Source organism: Mus caroli, chromosome 2 (genome assembly GCF_900094665.2).
Source record: "Mus caroli chromosome 2, CAROLI_EIJ_v1.1, whole genome shotgun sequence".
NCBI lineage: Eukaryota > Metazoa > Chordata > Mammalia > Rodentia > Muridae > Mus > Mus caroli.
The window spans coordinates 149,290,233-149,305,141 of NC_034571.1; the positions used below are offsets into that span (position 1 = coordinate 149,290,233).

The 14,909-nt window shown below is 50.5% G+C and overlaps 1 protein-coding gene across 2 annotated transcripts in view; it reads right to left on the reverse strand.

Annotated features, from left to right (window-relative positions):
* Positions 1-2,669: 2,669 nt before the first annotated feature.
* The window catches only part of Ghrh (growth hormone releasing hormone), an 18,063-nt gene continuing 5,823 nt past the window's right edge, over positions 2,670-14,909 (reverse strand). The window contains exons 1-5 of one of the 2 annotated variants that reach the window (XM_021156851.1): positions 10,587-10,657; positions 7,009-7,108; positions 6,695-6,796; positions 4,963-5,053; positions 2,670-2,809 (exon numbers count right to left, since the gene is read on the reverse strand). In XM_021156851.1, the coding sequence (XP_021012510.1) occupies positions 2,771-2,809; positions 4,963-5,053; positions 6,695-6,796; positions 7,009-7,088 (312 nt within the window). In that variant the 5' untranslated portion in view covers positions 7,089-7,108; positions 10,587-10,657 and the 3' untranslated portion in view covers positions 2,670-2,770. Of the gene's footprint in view, positions 2,810-4,962; positions 5,054-6,694; positions 6,797-7,008; positions 7,109-10,586; positions 10,658-14,909 lie in introns of those variants that run through there. The other variant, XM_021156850.1, reaches the window with a different exon arrangement.

A 14,909-nucleotide genomic window follows, 5' to 3' on the forward strand; every position in this document is an offset into this window, starting at 1 on the left:
TCTAATTCAGACTGGAGCACTGACTGACCACCTGAGTTATCCCAACACTCCTACAGCAAGGTGGGAGTCCCCCTGTCCTGGAGTTTACAGAGAGGCCCTGCCTTAGCAAGACATGCGCACATGTGCAGGCAAACCCACACACAAATGTGTTTGACTAGTTTGCCCCGTTGTCTTTAGTGCTTTTGAAGCTCGATACGTTTTGTGGTGACATTCATTTGTAATCCACTCAGGAAGCTGAACCAGGAGGAACATGGGATCCAGACTAGGCAGAGCTATACATCTTAGAGGCTTTGTTAAACTTGGCGTATAAAGGTTGCTTTCCAGCCTAACTAGGTTTTGCTGTGGTAAGGAAATGAGGGTTTTGGATGGGGAAGGGAAAGAGATTCTCGAACTCTAGGAATAGTTCTATCTGGAATTCTGCAATTGTAGACCTCACCTCTCCCAAGGGTTGCAGACCTGTGCAGTGGCCTGTAAGCATCTTGTTTTATCCATGGTGGTTAACATTTCAACTAGATGCCAACATTGAGACGATTGGACTAGAAAGGTGAGCCCAGTACCCATAGTTAAACACTGAGTATGCTTGCAATCTCAACACTGGAAGACAGACAGGCAAGATCCTAGAGCTCGTGCCTGTCAGTCAGATGGTGCCTGAAGTTAACCCTGGCCTCCATGAGCACACACACACACACACAAATTCTTTTCTGGGAGAATTTCTATTTTAAAAGCCTGGATTTTGAGGGGCTGAAGTGGTTAAGAGCAGATACTGCTCCCACAGAGGACTCCCAGATTCAGTTTCCAGCACCCACATGGGGCAGGGCAGCTCTCCACCACCTTAACTCCAAGCTGGCCAAGTGGGCTAGGCTGGCTGGCCTCCTTCTGGGAGTGTAAAAGCCACACAGTGCCTGGTAACTTTTATGGGCACTGGGGTTCTCATGCCTTCACTCTCCAGTGAATCCTCTCCCCCTGCTCCTAAGGATTATTAAGTATTTGGTAAGGCAAGATCCCACTGTGTAGCACAAGCTGACCTGGAGCTCATGACCCTCTGCCTCAGTCTCCCCAGTGTTGGGATTATAAGCACGAACCACCAGGCACAACCCTTTGACTCTTTGGTTTCACTTGATGGTTTCACAGGTATCAATCAGGTGTGGCCCCATCATAAATCATGAGCACCTAGGTCCATTGTGACCAGAAGCCCCATACGTGGTTTGTTCCCGGTTGACCTGTGTCCTCACTTCATGTCCCAGTTCAGAGTACTGAGAGGCCTGAAACCTTACAGCAATACAAGAGCGATCACCACCCCATACTACACACACACACACACACACACAGAGCCCTGGGCTTGCTCCCTCTTGGATGTGTGACCTGGTACCAGTCACCTGACAGTTGGTGGAACTGTAAGTGGCCTCTGGCCCCTCCAACGGCAGTTGTAGGGAACAGTGAGGGGAGTCTCCCTGTGAACTTCAACTTAATGAAAGGGACAAGTCCCCCATTGATTAGAAAACATCTTTAGTGCAATGAAAGTGGCCCTTAGTCTTAAGTAGGGCCCCTCAGGAGCGAGCTTCTCTAGGGGGAGGAGTTAAGTTTTTTAAACGGGCACTAGCATCCCTGCTAATGGAGATAAAGCCCAGGGTGGCTGAAGATAAAGCCCGGGGTGGCTGCAATGGATTTGCCCTCCTGTAATTGCATTCACCTTAAAACCCGCAAGTAGCCTTGGTTCTCAGCGGCCATTATTTCATCTGAAAAACTAATTGAAAGTGGAGAGAGCCCCAAGCTTTCGCCTTTGTTGGGACAGGGCAGGGAAAGAGATGAGCAGGTGGGGCCCGGAAGGGAGGTGGGGGGAGTCTCCCATTCAGCTCAGCTCCCCCTTTGTCCCAGACCTTGGCAGGTTCCCCGCCTCCTGCCTCTGCCTGCCCTTCTGGGCTAGCCTTCTCCTCCAGAGGAGCTTTTGTTCCCCATTGTTTTCATCGTCCCTACCAGCCACCGAAAGGCCTCCTGCAGAGCACTTCCCACGCTTTCCATTGCTTGCCCAGGCTCAGGGGGAGCAGGTGGGAGATAGGAGACCTGGCCGCAGCCAGCTCAGGACCGAGGTCACGTGCTTCCCTTTCCTGCTGGCATTGAACTAGGCTGGCTGGGAAAACCAAGAGCTAGGAGTCCCATCCGATTTTAAATGCTGGGGTTATTTTTACACTTTTAATCAGTGATTCCAGACATCCCGTCATCCAGATTTCACAGTTGTCAAATTTTTAAGGCTTAATTTACTCGGGTTTTTTGTTTGTTTGTTTGTTTTGAGAGTGTCCAGTGTAGCCCAGACTGACTTGGAATTTACTATGTAGCCAAGGACAGTCACCTTTTTTTTCTGAGACCTTTCACCTGCACTCTCAGACTAGACTAAACTAATTAGCCAGTGAGCCTCAGGGACCTGTCTTTCTTGGTCTCCACATCTCTGCCACCACGGGCATGCACTCCCATGCCTGGCTTTTCTGTGGGTGCTGGGATCTGAGCTCTTCTGTCTTCTTGCTTGTTTGCACAGCAGGAACCTTACCAGCTGAGCTGCCTCTCCAGCTCCAACTGTTTTGCACCATTATATTTCATCATGCTACTTGGGAGGAATAACCATATAAGCCATATTTAAAAAAAAAAAATCAGATTGACAATAAAGGAAGCTGAACTGCAGATGAGAATGGGGGTTTTATTGCATTTACAGAGGACAGAAAAGGTCAGAACTGAAGCAGAAGTAACAGGGTACAGTTGTGTTTGGGGGTCAGGGGGCTCAGGCGTCTGCCGAAGGCTTCATCCTTGGGAATCCCTGCTGCAGAAAGAAAGAGACACTCAATCCAGATGCCAGGGCTCCTGAGCCACCAAGATGACTGGGGTTCCAGGCAGGGGCAGGACTTCCAGGTTCCCAGAGACAGGAAGCATGGGCTGGAAAGATGCTAATGGCTGCACCATGTAGAGCCCTGCTTACTCCCTGCCCCACTAACTGGCTGCCACTGAGACCCTGGGCTGGTCACTTCCCTTCTGACCCTTAGTCAGGACCAGCTTCTTCCCATACATCCATGTGCCATACCCTACAAACCATTCTGTTGGTCACAAGTTGAGTGGCCAACCTCACAAGAAGAAGTGGGACTCCTCCCTGCCTCTGTGAGGCCAGATTCCATGAGCGCAGAAGTGAACGGTGTTCTGAATACAGCTGATGCCTGGCCTGGGGCTTCACACTCAGAGTCCATGGGATAGCTGTCTCCAGGGTAAGAGAATGGCTAAACCAGAAGGTCGGCTTCCTCTCAGGAGGGTTAGCAGAGGGAATGGGCACAATTTGTTCTCTTCTACTCCATGTATTTTATTTTGAGGCAGGGTCTCCTACTATAGCTCAAGCTGGCTGGGGAACTTTTTCTTTTTAAGATTTATTTATGCCTGTATTTTATGTATGTGGGCGATTTATCTGCATGCATGTGTGCAAACCAGAAGAGAGCATTCAATCCCATGGGACTACACTTACAGATGGTTGTGAGCCACCATGCGGGTGCTGGGAATTGGGTGCAGGACCAGAGCAGCAACTGCTCCTAACTGCTGAGTCCTCTCTCCAGTCCTGGCCTCAAACTATCAACCTTCCTGTCTTAACCTCCCAAATATGGGGTAACAGGGCACAAGCCAGCAAGCTCTACCTCTCTCAGGCCCCTTGTAATATGTGGAGGGGACAAGGATCTGTAGCCATCTCGCTCTGGGCTCCAGAGGGAGATTACCCCGCTCTCCTGGTGAGAGCCACTGGGTGGAATTCTTAGAGGCAACATTCCCGCGGTTCCAGCCTTTGAGTTCTTACAAGGGAACAGAGTTCACCTGTTCCTTTTGTAGAGGAGAAAATTGTGGGCAGAGAGATCCAAAGCCAGCCCTGGGGCTAGTCTCCATCCTGCCTTCAGCAAGGTTCAGTACACCCCCTACGCCCGGGCTGAAGCTGGTGAGCGCTCCAGCTCTGGGTGTCTGATTGAAGCTGGTGAGCTCTCCAGCTCCGGGTGTCTGATTAGGTTGGGAGGAAGGTGAGGGCAGCTCTGCTGGAACTGGGTTTGCTTCATAGACTGCTGCAGGAGCAGGGTCCCAGCTGAAAGTATGTGTGCTCAGTTTACAGTCAGTCTTTAGAACTAGGTCACATGGGAAGAGATCCCAGGGTAGACAAAGACAGCCTGGACTTGCCCGTCTCTCCAACCCTCCCTCTTCTTAGCTTCGCTTTTCCTCTTCTGTAAAAAGGGGAAACATCCTCCATCTTCCCTGACTCCTGGTGAGGATGTGAGGACCAGGGAGATGGGGAGGAACCATTGTGATCAGCTCTGCCTCTGATGACGGTGTGTGTCTGTCTTGTCAGCCCCGGGCAGGCATGGGAAAGCCGGCCTGTCTTGGGCATTATAAGTGCATGGATCTTTACAGGGGGTCTGAGGTGTACCTGTTGTATCACCCACAATAATCCCTTGGGAGAACCTACTAAGGGTCTGAGATCCCTGTCAAAAGCACTGATACTATTTCAGACACACTGAGCCTGGCCTCTTACTCTGTACTGCAATGGCCAGTATGCAGTCCCCTCACACATAGCCTTCCCTATCCCTGAGGCTTAGGGTGCCGAGGGCCTTGTCCCTTTGCTCAGAAGACTAGGCCCCACACCTGTGAGAAAAATGAGATTCTTTGATTTTCTTGGGATCTCCGAGGGAAGGAAGTCTCTAAAATCCCCAGAAAAAAAAATCTCTCTCAGGTGGATGCTGGTGGCCCTGCCTTTAATCCTAGCACTTGGGAGAGAGGCAGGCAGACGCAGACAGATCTTTAAGTTCAAGGCCCGCCTGATCTACAAAGTGAGTTCCAGGATAGCCAAGGCTACCCAGAGAAATCCTGTCTTAACCAAACCAAACCAAAAAAATCTCTCTCAGCCCCTCCAACCTATGCCCTCCCAACTCCTCGTCTGTGTTTCTGCACCATGGTTACCAAGATGCTCTCCAGGGTCATCTGCTTGTCCTCTGTCCACATGCTGTCTTCCTGGCGGCTGAGCCTGGCCCTTTGTTCCTGGATCCTCTCCCTATGGGTTTGAAAAGGAGAAACAGTGAGGGCCACCACTGGGTAGGATGTCCAGTGTGAGTAGAATCTCTCTCTCTCTCTCTTTTTTTTTTTTTTTTTTTTTTTTGGTTTTTTGAGACAGGGTTTCTCTGTGTAGCCCTGTCTGTCCTGGAACTCACTCTGTAGTCCAGGCTGGCCTCGAACTCAGAGATCCACCTGCCTCTGCCTCCCAAGTGCTGGGATCAAAGGCGTGCGCCACCATGCCTGCCTGGCTCATGTGAGTAGATTCTTAGGCGACTCTCTTACATTCAGCAGTATCTGGGGAGCAGTGGGCATGGCACCACTGCCAAACCCTCCCCACAGAGTATTAATCTTGTAGATGGCACATTGAAACAATTTATTATCCACCAGTAACCGGATAAATTTGTGTGTTGGCTTCTGATACCCCCACGGAGAAGGCCACAGCAAGTACTAATCATGAGGTTACTTAATCAGTTTCAGGGCATCTGATGTCCTCTGTTGACTTTGGAGGGCACCCGGCGTGCATGTGGTATGCAGACATGTGTGTGAGCATAACAGTCATGCGCATAAAATCAATCTAACAATGGAAAGCAGATGCTATGAGGACTGGAGTCTGTGAGCCTACACTGGGTCCTAGGGAATCTGTTGGGACAGCTGTGAGTGACAGTGTCACCATGCACAGAAGAGGGAGGTGGTAGAAGTTACACCGGTGCCGCTGAATAAAAGGTCATGATAGCTGTAATGCACAGGCAGGAAATCCCAGCATTCAGGAGGTGGAAGCAGGAGGCTCAGAAGAGACATCCTCAGATACATATCAAGGTCAAGGCTAGCCTGAGCTAGACAAGACCCTACCTCAGAGGAAATGAGGAATTTAAAAGTGGCTTGGTAACAATGAGACCATCGTCACGGCCAATGCACTGGGTGTGCCCGTGTGTGCTGCTGACCTATGGGGAAATGACACAATGGCAGGAGCTGCTCACTCTGGAAGTACTGCTGTATGTAGCTTTAATCTTTGGGCTTATTTATTTTTACGTGTATAGGTGTGCTTTGCCTACATGTATGCCTGGTGCCTGTGGAGGCCACAGCGGGAATCAGAGCCCCTGGAACTGGAGTTGTAGACGCGTGTCAGCTTCTGCGTGGCTGCTGGGAATTGAACCCAGGTCCTCTGCCAAAGCAGCACGAGCGAACTCCATCGCTACAACATGTGTGTACTTTTGAAGGTTTTTCAAAACAAAAACTACAAAGCCAGGTTGTTTAGGTCTTTGCTCATTAACTGTTGGAACCAAGGACAGGGAGAGAGGCACAGAGTAGGTCTAAGTGGAGGTCTGACCTGGGCTACTTTTCCTATGCCAAATCCAGAAAGGGTAAGTGTCAGTGGTTCTCAACCTGTGGGTCTCGGCCCCTCTGGGGTTGCCTCTCAGATCTCCTGTATGTTGGATGTTCATATTACGATTCATAACAGTAGCAAAATTACGATTGTAAAGTAGCAGTCCATTCAGTGGTTGGGGATCACAACATGAAGAGCAATATTAAAGGGTCGGAGCATTAGGAAGATATCTACTGTGTCAGGGAAGAGACAAAGCTTGGTCCCCAACTCGGATGCGGAGGTGACTGGGCAGAAGCTCCTAGGATGTCTGCTTACCCTTGCTTGTTCATGATGTCCTGGATCACTTTCCGGGCATACAGCTGGCTCAGGAGTTTCCTGTAGTTGGTGGTGAAGATGGCATCTACGTGTCGCTGCATCCTGTGCGAAGGGGTCAGAGGTCAGCATAGGGATTAGGCAGGGGGACAGTACAAGCTACATGACATCTCAGTAAGGTCCCCTTGGTTGTCCCGTGTTCCCCTCACTCCCAGAGAGACTCAGCTCCTGTCTGAGTAGCCTCTGGGGCTCGATGCCTGGTCACTCACTGTCTGCGATGAGCAGTTCACCCTGGCACTGGTGACACCGCTGCTCACCTGAAGGGAGGTGCGGGGGGCAGTGAGCAGTGGGAACCACTGGTGAGGATGAGGATCAGAAAGAGCACCCAGAGCAGCATCCTTCACTCCTGTGTGGGACCTGCAGAAACATCAGCAGGATACAATCAGATAGAGCCACAGGGTCCCCGGGTACCACTCCATGATGAACCCTGGTCCTCATCCACTTGGGTTCAAGGTCGGCATTGCCAGTCCTCAGCTCCGACTTCCCCGCCAGGAGTGAAGAAGCCATCCTGGCCACCTCGTGGGGCTGAGTAGAAAATCAGTTAACACCGTGAAGCTGACCCTCCTGCAAGTGTGAGAGAAGCAAGCTGCCTTTTGGGGGCAAGGGCAGGGAGGAGGAGGAGGAGGGTGCATCTTCCCCTGGTTGGCTGACTACAGGAGGCAGAGACGCCATGTTCACAGGTAAATCTGACCTCCAACCCTGGTTCTGATCTTACTACCTAGGTTCCCATAACAGTCGCTTAACCTATCTGAACTTCAGTTTTCCCAGGCATAAGATAGAGGTAATACGCATTATTATCAGGACAGGTGCAGAGAAACACCCGAGTGAACATCCTGGCACGTAAGGAACTCTCTAGAAACTTCTACCATGGCCTTAGCTCTTACTTCATTCAGAGAACAGATTCTCGACGTTTCAGCTTGTGTGGAGTTGGAGCAAAGGGAGACCCTTTTTGTCCCAGAGGCTTACATTTTGGAGATGGGGTTTGAGACGGTGCCTCGAATGTAGCTGAGGCTCGCCTGCAATTCACTGTGTTGCCCAGGCTAACCTCTAACTCATAATCCTCCTGCCTCAGCCTCCTAAGAGCTGGAGTTACAGACCTGCGCCACCACATCTGGCAGAACTGTTAGATTCCCAGAGGATTGGCGCTGAGAGGGAAGGGGGAGCATCGAGTGTGAGCGTGAGCATGCCGGAGTCTTCTCAGACTTCGTAATTCCCCTGAGAGGGACCTGCTAACGCCATGTTCTGCACTTAGGGAAGAGCTACCTTGGCTCAGGAGGACGTTCACATCAGCTCTGGCCTGCCCTGTTTTGGAGACAGTGGCCATCGAGGAGCTGAGTCCTCTCAGCATACATCTGCTCTGCATGATCTAACTGGTCCCCAAGAGGCAGCAGCCCTCCATCCCCACGATTCCTCGCTCCCTAATTCTGTGAAGGGCTGACTTCTGTAAGCAGGGCCAGCACTAACTGAGTCTGCCATGCTTGTCTAGGCTCATGTCTCCTCACTGAGCGCTAGGCCCCTTCTGCAGATTCTGGCCTCCTCTAATCAGGGGTGCCTTGGGTCCCAGGAAGTATCCATGGGAACTGTCCACTGTGGTCTCAGCCCCTCCCTCCACACCGGGCTTCTCGGGTACATTTTCATCAGACTTAGGCCTTGTTTCTTGGGCCAAATATCTGTACTTTCAGTCTTCCTCGTACATCACAGTCGTCCAGGTAGGCTAGGCCTCTCCAGAAGTGAGACTTTCAAACATGTAACTCTCCAGGGAGCTCTTGGGACATAAGGAGGGTCCCTTGATACAGCCTCTGCATCTCCTGCTTTTTACCTCTTCTTGTCTCGTCTCCAAGCCCCTTGTCTCTTTATTCCCAGAATCAGAAGCCCTCTGGCACGAAGAAGCTCAGACCCTACTCTTGACCTAAGCTCTCCTCTACCTCCTCTGCCTTCTCCCTCACAGCCCTGCTCCCTAGACTTCAAATGAAGATCCCAGCCCCTACCCAAGTCCCCACCTCCATCCCATAGCCTGTCCTGCCTGCCCTCCTCACACCCACTTCAGAGCAGGCACGGTCACCCCTCATTTCACAGCCGAGACCAGAGCCCAAGGAAAAGGCAGGGAATTTTCCTTCATCAAAATAGCTCCAGAGTGGACGCTTGAGAATGGACCCTTACTTCCCTGGCCCGCAGACTTCCTCCAGCTCTTGCTGTCTCTCAGATACAATAACCTATTCACAGTTCTTCCTATTCATGGGGCCTTCAGGGTTTGTCACCTGCATGTGGGAAAGGGTTCTGGGAAAAAAAGGAAAGTGTTTGCTCTTTGTCATTCGGCCTCCCAGAAGTCAAAAGGGAACCAAACAGGAACACACGCTTCCTGGGCACCTCCTTTCGCACCCCAAGCGGTATCAAGTTGATCCTAGAGGTACTCTGAGTCCAGTGATACCCAGTTCCTTCATAACAAGGCTCAGTCGCTGCACAGTCTGGTCAAGCAGGAGACTCAACATTTGCCTTTTGTCCAGGCTCTCCAGCAACCCCAGCTATGCAAACCTATTGCATGGCGTTGGCCCATCCCAGTGGACACAGACTGGAGCAACAAGAGTCGCTCAGGCTACAGTGAGACAGGAACAGAGACTGGAGAGGCTGTGAAATAGCTGTTGACTATGTTCCGACTGACAAAGTGGCCCAGACCCAGCTGCCTCTGCTGATGCTGAAGCCCCTGCTTTTGGCGGGGCTAATCCTGGGGTTGGTCATAGAAGAGGTGCTGAGTGTTAGGAGGAAGGGGTGTCCCTCCTCACCGAGTGACACCACTTGCCAGCATCCTGCCTCTTGCCACACATCTGCAGCAAACAACAGAGGTCAGGTCTCAAGGGTACACACGAGCTAGCGAGGACTCTGTGAAAACTCCAGGGGGTTGTCTACTTCTGTTGACTCTTCTTCTTTATAACTGACAACCTCAAACCATGAGATTCCAGTTCAATTCTGATACCATTTGACCAACCAACCAACCAACCAACAAACCCCTTCAAGTGCAAAGAAACCTGAGGCTGAATGTTTTTGTTACGCCAGAGAAGAAACTCAGGGTTTTTGTACCTTCTGGACAAAGCTCTAACCAGCACCTAACAACACCCACATGAAATCTTAAGTTTTTAATGAGGAACCGTAAGCCAAAGAAGGGTTTGAGACAGTTTGAGGTCGTAAACAATAATAATGATGATGATAATGATCAATGCTTCGGGTCTATTCAAGCAAGGAGCAGGGGTCACATATTGAGTAATAGAAGCCTCCGAGACCCGATAATTGTGACAGAAAATAAGAGCGAGGAGCAGGGCTGCAATCGAGGGAGAACGCAAAATGTTATCAATTTCCAGGCAATTATACTGAGTTGGCTCTGGGTGATCGATGAGCCAAATTGATCTCTCCTGCAACTTGATTGCTTTCGGAAAAATGCACAGCTGAGTCCTTCCAATTTCCTGAAATTGACAGGAAAACCCAGCCAGCCTACAGCTCAAACCAGAAGCTTGCCCCACACCCTGGAAGGATCCCCCAAGCCCTCCCTTGGCTCTCACCAACTCCTGCAACCCCTGTGCCTACCACTTCTCCATGTGTCCAAGCACCATGCCTTTACCACATGGCACCAGCCACCAAAAGCCACCCAAGCCACCCAAAGCCACCCAAAGCCACTAGACCTCTCTTGAGGGGACACTGCACTCTGAACAGGTACTATCTATCCTCACCAGCCTGTGGACACAGAGGCCGGCCATGGGCCATTTGACTTGGTTTCTGTGAGTTGGTGAGAGATCAATTTTTCTTGCCCCCATCTGTCCCTACCCCCAGGACCGCCCCCTCTCACCTCCGAGGTGACAGGTATCTCTCTCCAATTGAGGTGCTGCTCAGGTCCCACTGTCTGCAGGCTGGGCATCTGCCCCAGCCCCTGTTGTAATTCCCTTTTATACCTTCATTTTCCTAAGTGTCGTCAGCGTCAGAGAGTCCATTGCGCAGAAGTCAACCAAACGTGCCGTTTTTAGCATCACACGGACAAATTAATGGGGGGAAGTGGTTTCTGTGCCCCCACTAATTAAGACTCATACCGAACTTTTCCTTTGTCTTTGTGGGGGTGAACAGAATATAATGTTGAATGATTATTCTGACACTAAGATTCTACTAATTATATTTGTAACCATGTCATGGCTTTGCTCACTCCCCCAAACTGTGTTTTTCCAAGTTTCTATGATTCTGTTTTGTCCACATGTAACTTTATTTCACTATGGAGTAGACAATATTGCCAATAAGTGGTTCTATTTTCCCCCTTTAGTGGGGAAAATTGCTCACCATCTCCCTTGTCATCCAATTATCAGAATGTCCCTGGGTTTGATTTATACCAGCTGCTGCCGTCAACAGGCAGATTTTGACAGCCGAACCCTGGAGCAACCTCTGTAATGAATGTGTCAGGACAGCCCGACACTGATGCTGCCTCAGAGAAGTGTGAAGGGAGAGAGAAGAGATGGGGACCTTGGGAGAACTGTGATGTTTCCAGACTTTTCTAGCCTGTAACTAAGCATTCTCAAGAAAGGCATAAAAGTGGCTGAGGCAGATGCGCTGGCTTCTCATGGGACCCTGTGGACCAGCAGAGAGAGATCCACACGGAGGTCGGAGACCTGCCTTCTCTCCACTCTGCCACTCACAACCTCTGTGACCCCTGCAAGCTCCTTCTACCCTTAAGGCGCCAGTCTCTGTACCTGGGAATAACAGCTTTCAAAGTTTTTAAAAGTTTCTTTTCTTTGGACATCTATATAACTAGAGCCTTATAAAACAGATTCTTAAGTGGGCCTCACTGAGTCTTGGAGTGTGTGTATCCGATGTGCCAACTTTTTTTTTTTTTTCCCCTTTGAGACAGGGTTTCTCTGTATAGCCCTAGCTGTCCTGGAATTCAGTTTGTAGACCAGGCTGGCCTCGAACTCAGAAATCCGCCTGCCTCTGCCTCCCGAGTGCTGGGATTAAAGGTGTACTCCACCACGCCCGGCTTCTGATGAGTCAACTTTTTAGGAGGCTGAGTCCATGAGTTCTAGGCTAGCTTGGGCAATATAGCAAGGAGCCTGCTCAAAAGCAGGCAGAGTAGAGACAGCTCAGTCTGTAAAGGGCTTGTGATCCAAAGAATGAAGTCCTTTTTCTTCCATTGTGTGACTCTGACAGCTTGCTTACCCACGCACCCTGAGGAACCTTTAAGTTCATTCTGGTTGGAGGTTATACATTAAGAATCACTCCACAGAGCTGGAGCTTAGTGATCAAGAGCACAGGCTGCTCTTTCCGAGGACACACATTTGATCTCACAGGGTGACTCAGCCATCTCTAACTCCAGTCCCAGGGCATCCCAACGCCCTCTTCTGGCCTCTGTGGGTACTGCATGCACATGGTGCTCAGACCTACTTGCGGCAAAACACCCCCCACGCACAAAATTATAAATAAATAAATAAATAAATAAATAAATAAATAAATAAATAAATAAATAAAACTGTGTCTTACAATTATGAATCTTGGCAAGACTTAGTGAGAATGGGCAAATCCATTCGTCTTGGAGGGTTCTAGGAGGGGAACTGTTGTTGTGCAGTAAGAGAATACTTTGAATATTCAAAAAGCTGACAAGCGTCAAAATGTCTCAGCAAGTGAAAGTGCTTGCTGTACAAGAAGCTGAATCCTGTCCCTGGAGCCTGTGGTCCAAGGAGAGAGCCAACTCCCAAAAGCTGTCCTCTGATCTCAGTAGGGTCACTGTGGTGTGTGACTGCTGGCATAAACACACAAAGTAACGGGTGTGCACACAAGTCTTAGGCATGAAAAAGGAACAGGAGGAGAGGAGGGGGGAGGAGGAAGAAGAGGAGGAGGAAGAGGAAGAAGAGGAGGGGGGAGAAGAGGAGGAAGAGGAGGAAGAAGAGGAGAGGAGGGGGAGAAAGAAGAGGAGGAGGAGGAAGGGGAGGAGGAAGAAAAGGAGGAGGAGGAAGAAGAGGAGGAGAAAGAGGAAGAGAAGGAGGAAGAGGAAGAGGAGGAAGAGGAAGAGGAGGAAGAGGGACTAACAAACTGTCCTCCATACCCAAGTTGTACCTTTTGCATTCCCTCCAGGGCAAGGGAGCACTACTGCTGGCCAGTTCTTAATCCAGCATTTGTTTCCTTCTCTTACAAACTCTTACTAAACATCTAATTAGCCCCCACCCGCACCCCACCACCCCACCCCACCCCCAGTCTGCGGCGCTCTTTGCACTAGTGATCCTGAGCGCCAGGGTCTCATTTCCGCCATTTGGGAATGTCTGGGTCTCTGTCCTCTGAGCCGGATTTGGGCCTTGAGAAATAAGGAGACCCAGCATCAGAGGGCTGTGAGAAGCAGAAGCTTCAATTCCAAAAACACACAAAAGCGCTCAAGAATGGCAGGGAGAAGGAAGGGTCACTTTAACCAGGAAGCACTTCGCCAGCTGGGAAAGGAAAGAAGCATAAAGCAGGCACACCGGCTAGGGCGGCCAGTGAATGCCTATGAAACCGCGCTCTGCCCCATGAGGGAATCTGGATAGGGCACTTCATCCTTCTGCACCCCAGTTATTGCATTTGCAAGGTGGGGATCATGACACCTGCCTCCCCGGTAAGGAAGTGGAGACAGGCTGTGTCTTAGCAAGTGGAGTCAGATACAATTTCCAGCCAGTCCTGAGCTCAGAAAGCCAAGCGGAATGGTTAGGGAAGCTGGAAGCCATCTTACTAACAGGCTTTATTTGTTGACAAGCCTACTAAAATGGGGTGAGAAAGCCAGAGTCTCAAGAATAAAAATCCAGCCTCCACCTCCGATTCCCACCACCCTGCTCTGGCTGGCCTCGCTCAGCACTGGCTCCTTCCCAAGATGTGTTTTTAACCCGACCTTAATTAGTGATTGTGTTGGTGTCTAGGGTACTGGGGCTTGAGCTGAAACAAAAAAGAAAGCAACCCAGAGAGAGGTGGATTCTAGAAGTCCCCCCCCCCAAAGGCTGGGGCAGCGGTGGCCAGGCTGAGAGGGAGACAGGCCACACATTTGTGTTGCAAATTTCCAGTGTGAGAGCCAGCCATTCAAAGAGGTGGCTGCTGCAGGCTGGGCAGGCAGTGGGGAGGGAGAGCCCATGAACAAAGGGGGCCTATCTGTGGGCCTCAGACCCCACTTTGTGTGAACGATGGAAGCATTCCCAGCCTGCCCCAGACCACTGTGCAGGAGATGGAGAAGGCCCCAACCCTCGACTTCCCGGTTCCCTTGACCCTCTTGCCCTTCTGGGTCTGTTTATGGAGTCCTCAGTAGCAAGGGCCACATGGATGTACATGTGTGTTATGTCAGAGCCAGGCCACCAGTGTTGGCTACTGTAGCCTTTCTGGGTGGCCTCAGACAAGTCACTTGATTTCTCTGAGCCTTGGTTTCTTTTTCTGTAAACTGGCCTGGTTAGTCCTCTCTCCTCGTCTATATGGTTCCTCCAGAAAAGGCGCGTTGGCTGGGTGGTAATGCTGAAGCCCTCCCCCCCTTTTCTTTAAAGAATAGCCTGCATCCAAGGAGGTCTCCAATGAAGAGGCAAAGTCAAGACTTGCCTATCCAAGCTGGTCTCTAATCCCAGCATCCTCCATCCCAGTAGATGGAGGTAGAAGGACCACAAGGTCAAGGAGGGTTCAAGGCCAGCTTAGGTGGAGATGTAGCTCAGCGATGCACAGTTGTCTCTGCGTAACACCTCTGGATTACTCGAAAGTGCTGCCCCCTTATGTAACAGTTCTAGGAAATTCTTCTTGCTTAGAATCTCTCACCTGTGGCAGGGGAGCTATGAGCTATAAATGTATACCGGGCTGGCTATAGGGTGAATAGAGTTAATCCAAGCCTCATGCTACAAGGCTACTACTGTCCCTACATCAGGCCTGTCTTTACATCTCCTTGGCCTTTCTCTCCAAGAAACATTCTCCCAGCCTGGGGTGGGATCTCCCGTGGGGTTGGATGATTTTATAATGTGTGTGTATAGGGGGTGGCGGGGTGCTTTCTTTTTCTAAGCCCTTCCAGATGCTGGGGACCAAAGCTGATCCGGGTCCGAATAGCAGGTGTGTTGGTGAGGAGGGGGAGTTGGTAAAAGAGTAGAATCTCAGGCTCACCAGAAACGAGCTCAAAGGGTCGTTTTTTTTTTGTTTTTTTTGTTTT